This window comes from Cryptosporidium andersoni (genome assembly GCF_001865355.1).
Source record: "Cryptosporidium andersoni isolate 30847 chromosome Unknown contig_15, whole genome shotgun sequence".
In the NCBI taxonomy this organism is placed as follows: domain Eukaryota; phylum Apicomplexa; class Conoidasida; order Eucoccidiorida; family Cryptosporidiidae; genus Cryptosporidium; species Cryptosporidium andersoni.
This window is the reverse complement of record NW_027122872.1, coordinates 156,120-174,697: the sequence shown is the minus strand read 5'-3', so window position 1 is coordinate 174,697 and position 18,578 is coordinate 156,120. Positions and strand designations below refer to the sequence as shown.

Sequence of the window (18,578 nt, the reverse complement as noted above, 5' to 3'; positions counted from 1 at the left end):
CTTTTCTTTTTTCCCCCCCCCCCTCTTCTCATCTCTTCAATAGTCAATAATTGATCTATATCATCAGAGTGGGAACATTATTACCGAAGTAAATTATTAAATGAACTATTTTAACTACTTTATTAAGAAACTACAAAGAGAAATAAGAAAATTAAATATATGTTAAATAATTACATATAATATATTATAAATCTTTAAATATTATCAATCTACTAATAAATTATTTAATACTATTATCAAATATTTACTTCGTAATACTTATTCAAGATAATATAATAATAAGAAAATTATGTTCTTATTTTAAAATAACTAGTTGTATTTCTATTTTATCTTTATTTGCCTATTATCTATTAATTCATACAAAGTAATATTAAGAGATTATATTATTAAATAAAATTTAATATAAAGTAAAATTATAAAAATAAATGAGATATAATAATATATAAAAATCAAATATATTATTAAAATAATTCTCTTTTAATAACCTTTACACTTTTAAAATTACTAATTATATAATCAATATTAACTATTATTATTATATCTTATAATACTAACTAATTACTTAATAATTAGAAATAATAATATTGAATTTTTCTTTTATTGAAATATAACTTAATATAATTTAGTTAATGAAATATTTCAAATAATAGAGATATTTTTATATTAAGAATATCATTAATTAAAAGATCACAATAATTTATTTACCATCTAATTATATTGTTAATATTAAGAATATTATTGAGTTAATTTAATTATATAATGAATATAAGACTTAATTATTATAATGTAATATTTTAGTTAAATTACGAAATTATAAGATATTAAAATATCACGCTCTTAATAATAATATCTTAAGGGGAATTACTTATTGCAAATATTAAATATAATAATTTACAATATTTAAGGAATATTCATAGAGAAAAAAGAAAAAAAAAGATCCTAAATAATCTTTGTTTATTATTATTCTATTTGAGTTTATCTTTATTGCAAGACATTATTAATACGTATGCACACTAAATAATTTTTAGCGGGTTTGTAAACAGTATCTAGTCTGGCATTGTCTCTGGATAGCTGCCTATGTCTTTTTAAATATAAGATGTAGTCAATTATCAGTTACGATATTGTCATATATGGACTATTTTAAATAATAGCAATATTATTATACATTATATATTTGTGCAAATACCAATTTTCTGTAAGTTTGGAGTAAATTAAAAAAAAAAAAGAGGATTAGGTAGCTGCTATTAATATTTTTTGTTTTTTTTACAATAATAAAAAAGTAGATAACTGGAAGATGTCAAATCCAATACCTATGGCAGGCAGCCTATCAGGACTTTCTGTGCCACAACCTAATAGCATGTCACCTACCGTAAATTCAGGTGCAACAGATGCTATTTTAGTTGATATCCTTTGTGAATTTGCAGACTTTTTTGTTGACCTGGCAACAAGTGTTGCAGCAAGGACAGGTAAAATTTGGAAACCAAGAATTCTTATGCAACAGAAATCAAAGAGGACATTAAGGACTTCTGATGACCCTAATAAACCTAAGAGACCACATACAGCATATACATTATGGTGTGAACATATTCGACAAAAAGTACGTGAGAATGATCCAAATCGTGCCCTACAAATGAAAGATTTAGCAGAAATGTGGAATAATTTACCAGAACAAGAAAAAGGCCCTTGGGAACGTAAGGCTCAAGAATTCAAACAAAAATATTTAGCAGAAATGGCTGCATATAGGGCATCAGGACCATCTCCTGTAGGACCTTCTCCATCAGCACAACAACAAATTCAATCTTTTAGTTCTACAAGTATGACTGGATGGTAAATATATATATAATTTATATACTTCAGTAATTATATTTATTACAAAATTGGTACTTAGAAGGATTATATAATTCTTCAGACTTTCCTTCATTTTTCTTTCTAGCATGTATATTTAAATTGTGGTTATTAATATTTGCCATACTTATTTAAAGATATCACAATTTTATTGATAACTTATTATATAAGATTTAGAATATAAAGTATTTTGCTAATATCGCTTATTAATCAATTTGAGATCTAATACAATGAAATAAAGACCCATCATTTTTACAGGTAAATACATCGCTTTTAGACTGGTGTCATTTAAATTTAAGTACCACTTTGGCGCCCATAGTTATTAACAATCTAATTAAATCTTACTACTAATTTTATAGTCTAATTTATAATAAAATAGTAATTAATCTGTTAATTATATAACTCCATTAGTATAATTGGTCTCTTGTTAACCTTTTTTTTTAATTAAAAAAAAATATTTATATATATATGGGATAGTTGAAATTAAACACAACTTCTCAAAAAGTTCATTTTTGGATACATGCATGCAGGACGTATTATATGATGTATCTCAATTCTACTACATTAGTTGCATGTCCTTTAATTAAGTGATTAGGATTTTGTCATGTATTATTTAAATACCAAAGCAGTATATACAATTCTTTTAATAGTATTCTATAACTTTATACAGTTAAATGGACAACTATTTCAAGATTTTGTGGTACACAAATGCAAGACTGCTGTAAATAGAGGTAATGATTCAATAAAGGTAGGGGAATTTATTAATAACTTCTATAAAATATTTTATATATCAATTTATTACTATTAGAAATGTTGCCCCCATATATTATCAATAGCAATTTCTAAGGAAATTTGTTTACTTGCTCAGAAATTATATAATGAAGATATAAATGACATTGAAATATTAGAAAGACAATATAAAGAATGTGACTTAATTTATGCTATAGCCAAAAATGAAACATGGATTGATGATAATTTAATTTATAATTGTGTTAAATTTAGTCTTAGTTCAATAGATAAAGGAGAAGATATTACAGAAAAACTTAATAATACAGAAATACACCAAGATGATAGAAATTTACAATTATCGGGATTTCTAAACCATTTTGGTATTCCAACATTTGCAGCTGGATTATCTACATCATCATCACTACTATCAGAAGGAGATTTTTTTGCTCAACACTTTTCTTCATGTAGCACACTATTATCATTGTATTTTTTACGAACATGTAGTGCAATTTGTGAAGGAAGAGCAGGTATTGGTACTGGTAGAGTAACTGTTCCACAATTATGTCTACCATACTGTCAAAACTTTGCTAAACATGCCTGTATTAGGGGATGTAAACATTTTGGCTGTCCACTATCATACAATAGATGTATGGATCTTATGTGTTAATATTAGAGCAACTTAATTACTGCTTCATGTAATTTTCTTAAATATAAATTTAATAAGAGAAAGAAAGAAAAATCGATGATTTTGAATTTAACTAGCTAAGAGAATTTAATTTAAACACCTTTATATTTCAAAAATAGAACTTTTTTTTTAGATAATAATATTGAATATAAAATATTTTTCATACTAATAATAATAATACAATATATTGAATTTAAACTTTATATAAGTTTTATTAAGTTTTAATAAATATCAGAATTAATAAATATTTATATTTAAAATATACTTTCAAATATAAACTTCTTTAATTTATAATATATTTCTAATAATATATTTAATAAAGATAGGAATTATTAAGATATATTTTTTTAATAATGAACTATTCAATAATATTTAAATAATAAGATATTTTACTTTTTCTTGATTTTAAGATTTCATTAGCAACAACTACAGACTAATTACACTATTTGTTAATACTATCAAATAAAATATATTGAAAATATGAATAGGATAGTTATTAAATAATTCATATTTAGAATATAAATCTATAATATCATAAAGGATCTTAAACCTCTAAAATATTAGGTATACAAGTACTTTCTTGCAATATTTTAATTTTGAACCCATCTAATATCATATTTTTTATTTATCCCTTTTTTCCTTTTAGATAAAAAATAAATAACTCAAAATTTTTAATTAAAGAATGAATTTATTACTTATAATAACTATTACTGGTTTATTTACAATAAAATGTATTACTCAAAATATTATTATACCAGATATGGAGAATTATATCTATTAAAAAGTTGTCTAATTATAGAATAAAAATAGAAGTAAATAAATTAAATATCTCAATATCAATTCATTAGAGTATAACAATAATTTAGTATCAAATCTATTAGAATGGAGAAATACCTCAGGATCAGATTTATTAGAACACAGAACAGCTTATATGGAAAATTTATTTAATTATGTATGTTTGCTATCAATATACATTTATTAATTATTTATTATAATATTAATTTATTTTAGAAAAATGAAACATAAATGATAAAATCTACAATAGATTTTATTAAAGGTGAATGCAGTAAAGTTTCAGTACTAGGCCTAAATCTTGCACCAGAACTAGTAAGTTAAGAAAAAAAAAAAGTTTTTTTTCATTATACCCGATACTCTAATATGTGATTTATTCTTAAATTTAGAAATTTTGTAAATCAATTATGACTTTTATTGAAACAGAAGCTGCATGTAATTCAACAAACTTAGTTAATTATTATTTTAGTTTATAAGATCATGTAGAATTATATAATATCCAAAAAAATTACTATAAAGTAGTTGAGGAAATTAGAAAACAAAATATTGAATTGACAGATTTAATAATTGCTATTTGCATTATGGTATTAGGTTATGAAGTTCTTACATTACCAGCAAGAAGTTACAATTTGATATTTCTCCTTTTATTACTCCATTTTCATTAACTACTACTGGAGCAATACTTGGTAATTATATATTTGGTGGTCCTAGTCCATTTGGATTAATTCTAAGTTTATATTTTGTCCGTGCCTTGTACAACACGATGTGATAAGCATAGCCTAGTTGGTATTGGACGGACTTCTATTCCTGTTAATTATATTACACAATGTGAACAATTTACAAAAAGATACTTGTATAAGAGGTTGTAGAAAATATGGATATTCGGCACCATATTATGAATGTGTGAATATGTTGTGTTCCTTTTAAAAAGAAAAAAAAAAAAAAAAAGTTAATAATTGAATTGATATAGGGTATCTAGATTACTTTATTATTAGATAAATTCATTATAAATTCAATTAATATTATCATTAAAAATTGATAATTTATTTAGATCTAATTTCCTCAATATTTAAATTACAAATACTAGTTGGTAATAAAGATATAGGAATATCAATTGATGTATCTACAAATGAATCTCCACATATTAATAAAGAATGGACTTGAATAGGAAATTTAAGATACATAATAACTTTCTTTATAAGATTTCTAACGGTGATATGATTATTTAAATATAGTTTTAAATGTTTATAAAATTTTAAATTCAAATCTGTAGTATTATTAAATAGTCCTCTTGAATAATTTCTATTAAATTTAGGATTTCGAATATATACTATTAAAGAAAATATTCTGTTTTCTTTATTAATTAATTTCTCATTTTTGTTTAATTGGTTATCTTTAATATTTATTTGATTTATTTTTTCTAATCTAGAAGTTGGGATCAGAATACTTCTATCAAATATAATTGCAGATATCTCATCACCTTTTTGTACTCCAATATCTGATAGTATAATAGAGAGATCTTTATGAATAAGTAAATCTTGTTTTGTTTTTAAATGGCGTAGTTCTAATATATCAAAATTTGTATTTATCTTCTCAATCACAGCCTTTGAAATTTGCAAAAGTCCCTTCAATGTACAATTATTGTCTTCCTGAAATCTAATTATCTCTTTATTAAGAAGGTTTGATTTATTGAATGACTTTAAAGAATCTAGACCTTCAATATATAGTATATAAAAACATTGAGATTGTATATTATTATTTGTTGTGTAATTTTGTATATATATTTCAGAATTAGATATAGTATTATTATCTAATATTAATTCTTGTTCATTTATTATTTCATTTTTATCTTCATCCAATTGAGGATATTCTAATGATTGAGTAATATCATTATTTATATTATCTGATTCTAATTCTATAATTGGTGTTAATGGTGATTCATTCCTCAAGTTATCTTCATCAATTGACATATTTTCTTCAAGTGATATATTCTCATTAAGTAATAAATCTTCACTAATATCCTTATACATTATTAATATCTTATCTCCATTTTTTATTCCAATACTATTAATTTTAATATATGGAGGTATATCTGATAGAATTAGATGACTTCTTATATGTATAATTTCTATAATTCTATAATTTGAAAAAAATCTTTTAAAAAGATCTTCAACTTTTTTTATAAGTAAATTAATTTTTATATTATTATCAACTTTTAAGGTAATATTTGGATTAACAACAGTATTATAATTATCAGTAAAAAAAGGTTTAAGTGTAATAATAAGAACAATAAATTTATCTTTTTTAAGATATTTATCATATTCCTTTTTATAAGATGCTCCATGAGCTAATTGATATTTTGGAGTTCTAATATTATAATTTTTCATATTATCTACATATTTAAGTTGATTTCCTTTCATAAGATTTTCTTCCATTAAATTATTGAATACATTTGTAATATCTACATCATCATTTGAATGTTCTTCAATTGTATTAAATGAAATATATTTATTTGATTTAAATGTATTAGGATATTTATTTTTATGAATTGGAATATCTAATCTGTTTACAAGTACATTTAGATTATTAAGATTATCATCCATACAATTAGAACTTGTATCTGATTTATCATATTCTATTGAAGATAAAGTTGGAGAGGTTATACTACTGTAAGAATCTGTATTATATTTTAATTGTAAAGTATCAGATATTGAAATTTCCCCATTACATATAAAAGATATCCCCACATAATTTATTATAGACTCATGACTTAATATAACAAGTATTCCTATATTAATATATTTCCATAGTATTAAGAAATAATTATCTAACATAATTAAAATAAGAGTATTTAAAGAAAAAGAATCCCTTAGTATTAAACAATTAACTTCAAAGAGATCTTATTTAATATAAGTAAAATTATATTAAAAAGATTCTCTCTAGGTAATATAACAAATCTTACTTTTAGTTTCCTTTGAAGATCACACGCGCGTCGTGCTGCATTGATGTTATTTAGTTTCTAAGATTCTTAGAAAGTAATATCTATTAGAAAAAAAGTTTATAATTCATAAATCCATCTCATATATATAATACATATATAGTAATTTTATTTGAATAATTTAAGATTCAATAATTGATAAAGCAGATAATTCACATATAATGTTAAATAATCTCCTTACACGTTCTATATCTTTTAAAAATATCTTTACTTCAACAACTTTATCTATATCTACATTATCTTCTATCTGAAAATATAAACAAGGAAAACAAGGATCTAATTCACCAGGAGAAGCAATGGCATGAATAATTATAGAAGATATATATATAAAATATACTTTTCCAAAAGAGCTAGGTACTTTTGTATAATCATCACTAAATACTGCATCTTTAAGAAAAATAATACGACTATCAGTAATTAATATAGACCAATAATCTTCAATATCAATTATATCAATCCCTTTAATATTACATTCCCTTTCCGAATCCTTGATAAATTCATGTTGATCTAAAAGATCACTTAAAGAAGAAAATTGACTAGAAATCATTTCTTGTCATTTTAATTAAATATATAGGAAAAAAAGAAAATTAACAAGAATATTCTTAAAATAAAACCCCCTTTTTGTCTATACCTATATTTTTCCACCAAAATAACTAAATATTGTAGCGCTTAAATTAGATGACTAGCAACAGCGTGGGAAATAATCTTTAAAAGTAATTTAGCAAATGTCAGTGAAACTGATAGCCAATAATTTACCAGCACAAGCATTAGCTTCAACTAATTTTGCATATGTTAGCTGGAATGTTTACAAATCATTAATAAAATCATTACCTGGTATATCGAATAATGATCAATTACGTGTATCAGTTAAAAATCTAATACTTAATATAGAAGCTGATGAAAGAATATCTGATGGAGAAATTGCACTAAATAGATTACATCGACAAAGTGCAAGGATAGAATTAAGAGAGGTATTAAATATATCTATTGTTACAGAATTTAGCTATAATAATGCAAATAAATTAGCAGGAAATATTGTTTTAGAGATTGATATGTTTGTTGAATGTAGTAAACCATTGATATTAAAAGAAATTGACTTTATTCCTAGATTAATTGAACAATTAAATGGTCAAGTACTTACTACCCAACAATTAATACCATTTTATCATAAAGATACAGATTTATTATTCTTATTAACAGTAAAGAAGATTATTCCATTATCAAAATTATTACAAAAATGTGATAAAGATGATAAATTTGATTTTTCTGAATATGGATTAGTAGGTAATTCAACTAATTTTGAATTGACTAGTTCATCATCAGGGAAAGTTAGATTTTCTAATGATAACAAGATGTCTCCATTAATATTTCATCATAATTTTAATTTCAATGATATAGGAATAGGTGGTTTAAATGAAGAATTTGCTACTATATTTAGAAGAGCCTTTGCTAGTAGGGTTATTCCTCCTGTGATTTTGAATGAATTAGGAATACATCATGTAAAGGGTATGTTATTATATGGTCCTCCAGGAACTGGTAAAACATTAATTGCAAGACAAATAGCAAAAGTATTGAAAGCAAGAGAACCAAAGATTGTGAATGGACCAGAGATATTGAATAAATATGTTGGGCAAAGTGAAGAAAATATACGAAATCTTTTTTATGAAGCTGAGGAAGAATATAGACAAAAAGGAGATTTTTCTGCACTTCACATTATTATTTTAGATGAAATAGATGCAATATGTAAAAGCCGTGGTACAAGTAATAGTGTTGGGTCAGGTGTCAGTGATAGTATTGTTAATCAACTTTTAAGTAAGATTGATGGTGTTAATAGTATTAATAATATTTTACTTATTGGTATGACAAATAGGCTTGATTTGATAGATGAGGCATTATTAAGACCTGGAAGATTTGAAGTTCATATTGAAATTGGATTACCAAATAAAAGTGGTAGACATGAAATATTAGAAATTCATACGAAGCAAATGAGAGAAAATCATCGTTTAGCAGCTGATGTATGTTTATTAGAGTTAGCAGATAAAACTAAGAATTTTTCAGGTGCAGAGATTGAAGGATTAATTAGAGCTGCTACTTCTTTTGCATTTCAAAGGCATATTGATATGGAAGATATTACAAAGCCTGTAGATACTCAGAATATTCAAATAAGTAGTGATGATTTTATAGCAGCTTTAAAAGAAGTAAAACCTGCATTTGGTATTAATGAAGAAGAATTACTTTCTTTAATGCCACGTGGAATTATTACACTTGGTGCAAATTCACAACATGTAATGGAATTATTAGAACGCCTTACAAGTCAAGTAAAAACTGATAAGAATACAAATACGCTTTCAATTTTGTTACATGGAGAACGAGGTGCTGGAAAGTCTGCTTTAGCATCATATGTTGCAAGTTTTGCAGAATTTCCATTTACGAAATTGATTACCCCATCACAATTTATTGGTTTAAATGAGCTAAATAAATCAATGATTTTAAGTAAAATATTTGATAATGCTTATAAAAGTGATATTTCATGTATAATTTTAGATGATATTGAACGACTTATAGATTATACTCCTATTGGTCCTAGATTCTCCAATTCTATTTTACAAACTTTAATGGTACTTATTAAACAAACTACTCCAAAAAGTAGGAAATTATTTATCATTGCAACTACATCAGAATTTCAATTTATCAGTACTTGTGGTCTATCAAATATATTTAGTGTGGTTTTAGAGATTCCTTGTGTTCCACCAAATGATGTTCCAAAGGTACTAACTTACTACCAAAATGATAATTTCCCACAATATGAAATCCAGAAAGTATCTCAGTCTCTTCATTCATCCTATCCTATAAAGAAATTAATCTTTGCATTAGATGTAACGGAACACTCTTGTAAAGAAGAGACAATAACTGCTAATAGTTTTCTAGAAAATCTAAATGATATTATTTTCTAAATGTAGTAAATCATTTAGAAATTTATAATTTAGTAAGACTTCTTATAACAATTAGATAACTTATCTAAAGTTAATTTCCTAAATAAATTATTATGCTAAATTGTAAAATAATAAATTAACGATAAGACTTTTGAATGCGAGCACGTGCACCTGGACCACCGAATTTCTTTGGTTCACAACGTCTTGGATCAGCAATAACAAGTGAACGATCATATGATACTAATATGTCACGAATTTCTTGTTTAGTGGCTTCATCAACATATTTTTGAGTGTATGCAACAATGGCTTTTGCTAAAGCTTGACGAATAGCAAAGACTTGCGATGTATATCCACCACCGGTAACACGAACTCTTATATCAACTCCAGAAAACATTTGCTTCCCTAGTAATAATATAGGTTCAAATGCCTTAACTTTTAATTGTTCGGGTTGAATCAAATCAAGTGGTTTACCATTGAAGTGTACCAATCCACGACCCTGTTGGCACAATGCAACTGCAACAGCATTTTTCTTGCGACCAAAAGTCTGAACCATACGATTTCCACTAGACATCCTTATAAATATATTTTATTATACCTTATAAAATTTGTCTTTTTAGCCACTTAGGTAATGCTGACGGTGCAACTTTTTTCCCTATAAGCTTTGAAGAGACGGCGCCTATTATTTTATTTTGTGTCTCGCAATATTTGGTTAATATGTCAATAAGAGACAATACGGCAATGCTATTGATATTATTTGTAATTTTATATTAATCTATTGCTCGGTACTATTGTATTGACTGTTAAAGCATATTTGTGCATATCAAAGTATTCGTCATAGCTGCTAATACTTTAAAGAGAAGAATCCAAGGAAATAGAAAGGTAAAAGGTGGCTAGTTTTTGACACTTTTTGGCGATAATATTTAGGAGTCGATATGCGTCACAATAATGTTATTCCAAATGTACACTTCCATAAGAACTACAAACCTTGGATAAAGACATGGTATAACCAAGCAGGAAGAAAGAAAAGTCGTAGGATCTCTCGTCAGAAATTGATTGCAAAGTCTGGACTAAGACCAACTGATTTATTGCGTCCAATTGTTCATCCTCCAACTCAACGTTACAATATGAAGGTTAGATTGGGGCGTGGATTTACTTTGGAAGAGCTTTCAGCCTGTGGACTTAATAAACAGGCAGCCAAAAGTATAGGCATTGCTGTAGATCATCGTAGGACCAATTTATCAGAAGAGAGTTTGAAGACTAATGTTGCTAGATTAAAGAAGTATATGGATAGTATTGTAATGTTCCCAAGAAGTGGCAAGAAACCAAAGAAAGGTTTTGCAGGGATTCCAGATGACTACACAAAAAAAGGATATGATAACTTTAAGAATGTAAAGGTTGAAGAAGTATTTCCTTTAAAATCAACTTCTCGTAAACAAAAGGTAAGTAGAAAATATCTAAATGTGAATATTTAGGAATTTAGCTATTCAAATAATAGCAAGCTAAGGATGAATTGAATTACATAACTTCAATGGATTATAATATACATTTATGACTTTATATTTCTTAATTGTTTTAGGCTCACACCATTACTGTTGAAGAGAGGAGATTTGCATCTTATGTAACATTACGTAGAGAACTACTTAAATCTAAGAATATTGGCAAGAAGAATAAAGAAAAAGCATAATGATCTATTTAGATTCTTTCAATCATAATAGTAGATAAATTTAAACTATTTACTTAAAGTAATATGTCATTCTTGAATATTTAGCTGAATAATACTCTAATTGTGATTGTGATTAGAACTTTAGCTAGATATATAGTCTATTAAGTCTTTGTAATTAGTATTTTGGATAATATCTTGCAATATTTGAGTTGTAATATGTTTTGGATAATTTCATTATATATACTTTAAGATATTTTATTATAATAAGAAATCGGATAACAAAGTTTAAGTAAAAACTATTGCTATTGGGTACTGGAGGGGCTAATTTCTTAATTAAATATATTACCTAGTGATCTAGTAGTATATAAATCAGAATATTCGTTATATCCAAAAAAGGAAATAAGCATAAGCATGAATTTTATATTAATATAAATGATTAAGATGAAGTAACTTGGAGAGGTTATTTTCAACTACAAGTCCGAACTAGTTCTGATAGTTCTCAGAGTTTTAATTGCTATTGTATTTTTATTAAAACTATGAGTTCCAAGATCTTTTATATACATTGAAAACTAATGAGCTGGTATTCTGATTGTACTTATACCTTTTAATTAGAATTATATTATTATATAAACATTAGAATTCATTAATTTTAGTCTATTTATAGAGTTAATAAAACCTATTACAGAATATATCTACCAAAATTTATCAATATAAAATATCTAAGAAAGTTACTAATTAGCTTATTAAAAACTATACATAAAACATATTTAGATACTAAAAATTTGTTACCTAAATTGGTTGTATACATTTCCAATAATAAAGATTATAATTGGTTCACAAATAACTATAAAACAATTTATAAGTAAAAAAACATTATTTTACCCTTTTTAAAAGTGTAGAGTAATTAATAATACATATTTGACCGTAAATAGCTACTTCAAAAACTATAAAAACTTTAAAATGGAACTTTATTTAATTCACCAAAAGTAAATTCATCACTTTATTGTAAAGGTAAATTAGATATCATGCTTGATGGTTGCTTTAACATATTTAAATTAAATGATATTTTTTGAAGAAGAATTGATTTTGCTAAAATCATATTTTCTATATGGGATTCACTTAAGTGATTATTTATAACTTCTGTATAATAATTTTCACAATTTAGATTACCAATAAGATTTTTCAAAATATCTATAATTGTTTGTTTAAATTGCTTAAATTTTAATCCAATCTTACATATACCACTTATAATAATGGATATTAAATATAAACACTCAGTTGCATATTTAGATTTGTCAAATACTACTTCTCTGTTCCCTTCATCTGGGTAAATATTATACTCTTTAATCATATTACCAATATCACTGGTAGAATCAGAACTCAAATTTTCAAAGTAGTTCGATTCACAAGATAAAACAGAATCAAATGATGAATCTGATGAAAAGTAATCCGACTTTTCAGAAAATCTCATGCTATCATAGAAAGTAGCATCTATAGTCGTAAGTTCATATTCTTTTTTAGAAGTTTCTATTGGTGAGGATTTTTGATCAAAATCAGGTTTATAAAATAAGGTTTCACAGATTGTTGCATTTTCTAAGTATATGTTTACATATAAATTGGCGAGTACTTTAAAGTTTGATATTACATATTCAATTTTGCTTCTGAGAAAATCTATCATATGAATATCGGATACCTCTAATAAAATTTCTGGTAGAGTCCAACAAAGTGATACAATAAGTTCAGATGATACATGGTTAACATTAGATTGTAGATATTGACATATTTTTTCTAATAAAGTATCTTCGAACAATAGTTTAGGGCATTTATGCATAATACTAGTAATGAATTTTGTAATTTTACGTTGGACATTTTGAACATGATATGAACCACTGGGGTATACAAAAAAGTATATATCTAATAGTTCTGTTATTGTAGATGCCAAATTGTGTATTATATTTAAGTCTATATATTCCTTATCAATAAATTTATTTTCTAGTTTTATTAGTAAGCTTCCAAACATTACATCGAGATACTTCTCTATAGTATTAAAAACTAGTTTTATATATAATTTTTCATCAGTATTAGCCTTCCAAAGAGAGTTAATGATAAATCTCAATGATAAATCCATAAATATGCGTTTTTCAGTTTCTATAGTACATGAAGAGTTCCTCATTGGATTTATAATAAATTTTATATCATTCAATATGTTTTCACTAATCTCCATATTTTCAGATGATACTCCTAATGCTGAATTAAGGATACTTATAATTTCTGATGAATTTTGAACATTAGCTTGGGGAAATAAACTTAATAATGGCATATAAAGCATTCTCATCAAAACTATTTTCCAAGTTGAAATCCATGTTAATTCATTCTTTAAGTTGCAAATATTTAGAGAATGAAAGAGTAAATTAATGATATTATCTGATATGTGGTTAGGATGAAGTATAGCAAGCTTTAGAAAAAGGCCAGAATACTTAATTATAAAAGCCTGAATATTTATTTTAACTAGTGAATCTGATATTACAGAGCTCTGAAGCCAATAAGCAAATATTAATACTACATAACTATCTGATATATTAGGATCAATATAATCCGTAATAAGGGTTTCCCACCAATCTTCTATTTCAGTAGAGCTAGGAGAATCATACTTCATTAAAAATTTAAATGTTTCCATATATAAGTTATTTATACTTTTTGTCATGTGTAATTTGTCATGCAGCTTTCTTACAAAAGGAGTTAATCTTTTAATACATAATGGGGATATCTCACATAATGAATCAATTATAAGCATAATTTCAGATGGGATTGTTTCTAATAATGAATTTCTAAAATATTGCTGATGAAATGCATTTAGTTGGAAATGCTTATAGTCCGGTATTTCTGATATCATGCGTTCTAGTTGCATAAAAACACGTATTGTATATAAAATTATTGCTTCCCTAAGTACTTCAGATATGGAATCTTCATTATTAATCTCTTCATCAATATTGCATAGTCCTAGGTAATTTTTTTTTAACCACATATGCAAACCTGAAATAATGTGTATATGCATAAAATGTTGAGGACAGTAATAATTAGTAGTGTTTGCAAGTGTATAAATGTCTGTTGAATTAGAACCATCAATCTCATAAGTAAGTATCTTATTATCTGTTGTAGGATAAAAAGGTTTGAGTCCAACAAGCCATAATGCTATTGTATATTCAATTTTTAGTATTATTTCTCTCCGTTCTATAAAAATATTGTTAAATTCTGGTTGATCTAAGTAATCACTATCAGTTGGTCTTTTATAGGTCATTAATCTCAAAATAGCTACAAAAGACATCCTCTTTAGTGCTAAAGAATTTAGAAGATTATTTGCTTTTTTTAAGTAGTAAATTTCGGAATTATTTGTAAAATCTGTCTTTTCTTTCAATAGATTCAATTTTGAAAAAATTGCAGATTTCTCATTTTTCGTTCTCGTGACTAGTTTAGCTGAGGTACAACTAAAAAAAAGTGAGAGAGTAATTAAATTATTTGACATATAATTTATCTTGCAATTTAACAATGATTTATCCAGTTCTTCAAGTTCTAGAATACTTTTTTTATTACTTTCATATCCATGGATGAACCAAGAGACAATTTGTTCAGAATTTTTCATCAGTAATTGTAATGGTGATCGTTCAACAAATAACTCAAGGACTAGTGGGAGATATTGTTTGTTATAATTACTTATTATTCCATTATATGTTTCTAGGAAAAATGATGGCAAGCAATCTGAGCACATTTGACGAAATAGTGAGATAATAGTAACGAATAACTGTGGATTTAGCAAATCACAATGCTCAGAAGCTGTTACTAAAGCAAATAATTCTTGAATAACTCGTCTAGTAGCATAACTTAAAGGGTTATTTTTATCATGTTGTTGAATTTTTGTATTTTTATCGACAAGTCTTAATGAAGAGAATGTATCGTTTGATGTACATATATGTTGCAGTAAAATTCTGCCTGTCTCCAAAATTACGGAATCAAAATCATCAGTATATCTTGTTTGATGGTGTAACTCACTTCTGAAATGTTGTAATAACTTTAGAAGCTCTGATATTTTCATTATCCTCTTACATCTATTATATTGAGACAAATAATAAAATACAACGGTAAGTCTATTTCAACATGCTGCAGACAATAATGACGTGATTTACCGCAATTATTATGGTGAGGTGTAACTAAGAGAAAGAAACTAACAAGATGTTTTTTTTTGTTGAACTTTGGAAAAACATATCTTTAAGTCCAAATCAACTGGGACCTCGATATGATGAACATATTGATGATATACTACGTAGTCAGGTATGTTTTGAAGAACTATTGTAATTCTAATTGAATCTTACTATCTGCGGTTAGGTTGAAGGTCAATGGATCACATCTTTTGGTTATGTAGTCTGTGTTGTTAGAATACTTTTACGCCAACCAGGTAGAATTCAAGATGGAACAGGTTTAATTATTGTTCCAATAAAATATCAGGCAATTGTATATCGTCCAATGAAGGGTGAGGTTATAGATGGTACTGTTGAGAGTGTAAATGAACTTGGAATAATCGTAAATTGTGGACCTTTAAAGAGAGTTTTTGTTAGTCAATCTGCTTTACCAGAAAATATTTCTTATTCTAGTGGAGTTGATGGCTCTACTGCTCGGGCCTATTTAGACTCAAAGTCTCAACTACAAATTAAACAAGATACGGAAGTTCGTGTAAGATTACGTGGAGTAAATCATGAAACACTTTCAGCAGTTGCAGAAATGAATAGTGATTATCTTGGTCCAGTGGAAGATTCATAAAAGGTATATATTAACAATAAACAATCTACAGTAAAATAATTATATAACTTACACCTATTGATAATAAAAATAATATCTTCATCATCCTAAATATAATACGAAGTATTAATAGTATCATATTCAAAATAAAGAAGAATCAATTACATACTATATGACAACATAGGGTTTGCATATTTCATTGCAGGTACAGGTGGATGAGGAGCAGCACTGAATTGAACAAAATTAGGTTTTAAGTCATGTTCATGTATTTTAACAAGTGCTCCTTTATTCCCCATAGAGTCACAGTAGTTTGGTGCGGAAAAAACTGTAATACAATTTCCATTATGATCTACACTATATCCTTCCTGCTTCACTTCATGACTACGAATAATATAATCAAGATTATTATCTTGTAGAAACTTCTGAGTTATATCTGGTCCGAAATTACATCCCACACCTCTTGGAGATGGAGAACGTCCATTTCTATCATGTGGATCAGACCACAAGAGTGAAGACATAATACCAGAATCACCAGGTTCACATTTTGTGTAAAGTTGTTCTATATCTTTTAATTTAACATTATCTTCTGTACAAAGACCTCCATGTACAATAAATACCTTATTATTTATTATATGAACTAAAGGTAAAAAACAAAAAGCTTCACTTATTAGATCATAAAGTGTTGAGTCATATTTAGCTAATATTTCACCTTCAAAACCATATAATTTGTTCAAATTCCTAGTTTCGTGATTGCCTCTTGCTAAGTGAACATGATAAGGGAACATAATTTTTAATGTAAAAAGAACTAAAATGACCTCAACTGAAAATGATCCACGATCAACAAAGTCACCATTGAAAATATATCCATTTGATTCTGAAGGTAAACCATTTATATCAAAAATATTTAATAGATCATAAAACTGTCCATGAATATCACCACACACAGTAATATGCTCCTTCTTTCCTAAATTAATATGAACTAGTGGTTTGGGAGCTGTTTCTTTCAAAACTTTTATTACATCTAATACAATAGCATAAGCATATTTTATATGGAGTCTATTTCCTGGGATCTTAATATAGTCAATTAATCCATTTAAAAAAGAGCCATTATCTAAGGTTATATTTGATATGGTAGCTTGACATGTAGATTTATTTTCTTTCATAGACAGATTTTCGAATTTTGGGTGTGTAGTGTCTTCAGTGCAAGATAAATTAGATTCCTTTATTTGGTTATCTGACTGTTGTATATACCTTGGACCATCATAATCATTAGGGACAGTAAATCGCTGTGAATCTAGCGTTATAGTTTCATGCAACATTTTAGAGCGATCTGTTGAAATAGCACTTAAGAATTTTTCTTGTTTTATTAATTTAGTACACATCATAGCTTTATCATAAGCTTCCTTATCATTTTCAGTCAAGCTCAATACAGTTAGGAAATCCTTTTTAGCTAATGAATAGCGAAATAAGTTAAGGTATGCAACACCTCTACGATAATAAGCCTTCGAATATGTTGGACATAAGTCAATACTTGCTTCAGCATCAATAATAGCTGATCCATAATTTTCAAGACGAATATTACATAAAGCACGATTTGAATAATATACGTGTAAATTTTCATTAGAGGCATTAGTAGCTGAAATTGAAGCATTAATTGCCATTGAATAGTATTCAACAGCCTCCAAATAGTTACCTTCTTGAAAGGAGGCATTACCTTTACCTTTATATATTTCAGGAAGTATTTCACTTGATAAGGTCTCCTTTTTATCTTCCATATTTACAATAACTTGGGTCTCCTTTTTTAACAAAAATCCGTCTCCCTTTTTAATTTATTCTGCGTCACTACTGGACAAGTTGTTACTCCTTAATAAATTCGTAATATACCGCTAAGAATGTGGCGGCTATAGATAAGAGCTTTGTAAATTTAGTATCTTTTAATATTTTGGTCCTATAATTTTTAAATAATGCAAGTTTTATCACTGAATTGTTGGGGAATTGTATATTTGAAGTAGATAAATCTGGACAGGTTAATAAGAAATATTTACTTTAAGTATTACAAAAAATAATAAATAATTGATGTGTCTCACTTTATTTATAGTTCTATTCACTTCTTCTTAGGATTTATTGATTTTATAATATTTC

At 26.2% G+C, this 18,578-nt stretch overlaps 10 protein-coding genes across 10 annotated transcripts; 5 read left to right on the top strand and 5 right to left on the bottom strand.

Moving 5' to 3' along the window:
- Nucleotides 1-1,294: 1,294 nt before the first annotated feature.
- On the top strand, nt 1,295-1,831 carry cand_026780 (high mobility group box domain-containing protein; the record flags this gene model as incomplete). Its single annotated transcript, XM_067212906.1, has 1 exon — nt 1,295-1,831. The coding sequence occupies one exon, from the start codon at nt 1,295-1,297 to the stop codon at nt 1,829-1,831; it is 537 nt and encodes a 178-aa protein (XP_067067453.1).
- Nucleotides 1,832-2,449: 618 nt separating this feature from the next.
- cand_026790 (uncharacterized protein) lies at nt 2,450-3,241 on the top strand (the record flags this gene model as incomplete). The annotated part of the gene is made up of 2 exons (XM_067212907.1): nt 2,450-2,593; nt 2,654-3,241. 2 exons carry the CDS (start codon nt 2,450-2,452, stop codon nt 3,239-3,241), a joined length of 732 nt encoding a protein of 243 aa, XP_067067454.1.
- Nucleotides 3,242-5,094: 1,853 nt separating this feature from the next.
- Nucleotides 5,095-6,885, bottom strand: cand_026800 (uncharacterized protein; the record flags this gene model as incomplete). Its single annotated transcript, XM_067212908.1, has 1 exon — nt 5,095-6,885. The coding sequence occupies one exon, from the start codon at nt 6,883-6,885 to the stop codon at nt 5,095-5,097; it is 1,791 nt and encodes a 596-aa protein (XP_067067455.1).
- Nucleotides 6,886-7,170: 285 nt separating this feature from the next.
- Nucleotides 7,171-7,596, bottom strand: cand_026810 (uncharacterized protein; the record flags this gene model as incomplete). The annotated part of the gene is made up of 1 exon (XM_067212909.1): nt 7,171-7,596. The coding sequence occupies one exon, from the start codon at nt 7,594-7,596 to the stop codon at nt 7,171-7,173; it is 426 nt and encodes a 141-aa protein (XP_067067456.1).
- Nucleotides 7,597-7,774: 178 nt separating this feature from the next.
- On the top strand, nt 7,775-10,003 carry cand_026820 (vesicle-fusing ATPase; the record flags this gene model as incomplete). The annotated part of the gene is made up of 1 exon (XM_067212910.1): nt 7,775-10,003. The coding sequence occupies one exon, from the start codon at nt 7,775-7,777 to the stop codon at nt 10,001-10,003; it is 2,229 nt and encodes a 742-aa protein (XP_067067457.1).
- A 115-nt stretch (nt 10,004-10,118) lies between these two features.
- On the bottom strand, nt 10,119-10,553 carry cand_026830 (40s ribosomal protein S16; the record flags this gene model as incomplete). The annotated part of the gene is made up of 1 exon (XM_067212911.1): nt 10,119-10,553. The coding sequence occupies one exon, from the start codon at nt 10,551-10,553 to the stop codon at nt 10,119-10,121; it is 435 nt and encodes a 144-aa protein (XP_067067458.1).
- Nucleotides 10,554-10,914: 361 nt separating this feature from the next.
- Nucleotides 10,915-11,666, top strand: cand_026840 (60s ribosomal protein L13; the record flags this gene model as incomplete). The annotated part of the gene is made up of 2 exons (XM_067212912.1): nt 10,915-11,421; nt 11,559-11,666. 2 exons carry the CDS (start codon nt 10,915-10,917, stop codon nt 11,664-11,666), a joined length of 615 nt encoding a protein of 204 aa, XP_067067459.1.
- Nucleotides 11,667-12,645: 979 nt separating this feature from the next.
- On the bottom strand, nt 12,646-15,735 carry cand_026850 (uncharacterized protein; the record flags this gene model as incomplete). Its single annotated transcript, XM_067212913.1, has 1 exon — nt 12,646-15,735. One exon carries the CDS (start codon nt 15,733-15,735, stop codon nt 12,646-12,648), a length of 3,090 nt encoding a protein of 1,029 aa, XP_067067460.1.
- A 137-nt stretch (nt 15,736-15,872) lies between these two features.
- cand_026860 (DNA-directed RNA polymerase II subunit RPB7) lies at nt 15,873-16,457 on the top strand (the record flags this gene model as incomplete). Its single annotated transcript, XM_067212914.1, has 2 exons — nt 15,873-15,971; nt 16,026-16,457. 2 exons carry the CDS (start codon nt 15,873-15,875, stop codon nt 16,455-16,457), a joined length of 531 nt encoding a protein of 176 aa, XP_067067461.1.
- A 140-nt stretch (nt 16,458-16,597) lies between these two features.
- Nucleotides 16,598-18,211, bottom strand: cand_026870 (serine threonine protein phosphatase; the record flags this gene model as incomplete). Its single annotated transcript, XM_067212915.1, has 1 exon — nt 16,598-18,211. The coding sequence occupies one exon, from the start codon at nt 18,209-18,211 to the stop codon at nt 16,598-16,600; it is 1,614 nt and encodes a 537-aa protein (XP_067067462.1).
- Between the last annotated feature and the right edge of the window lie 367 nt (nt 18,212-18,578).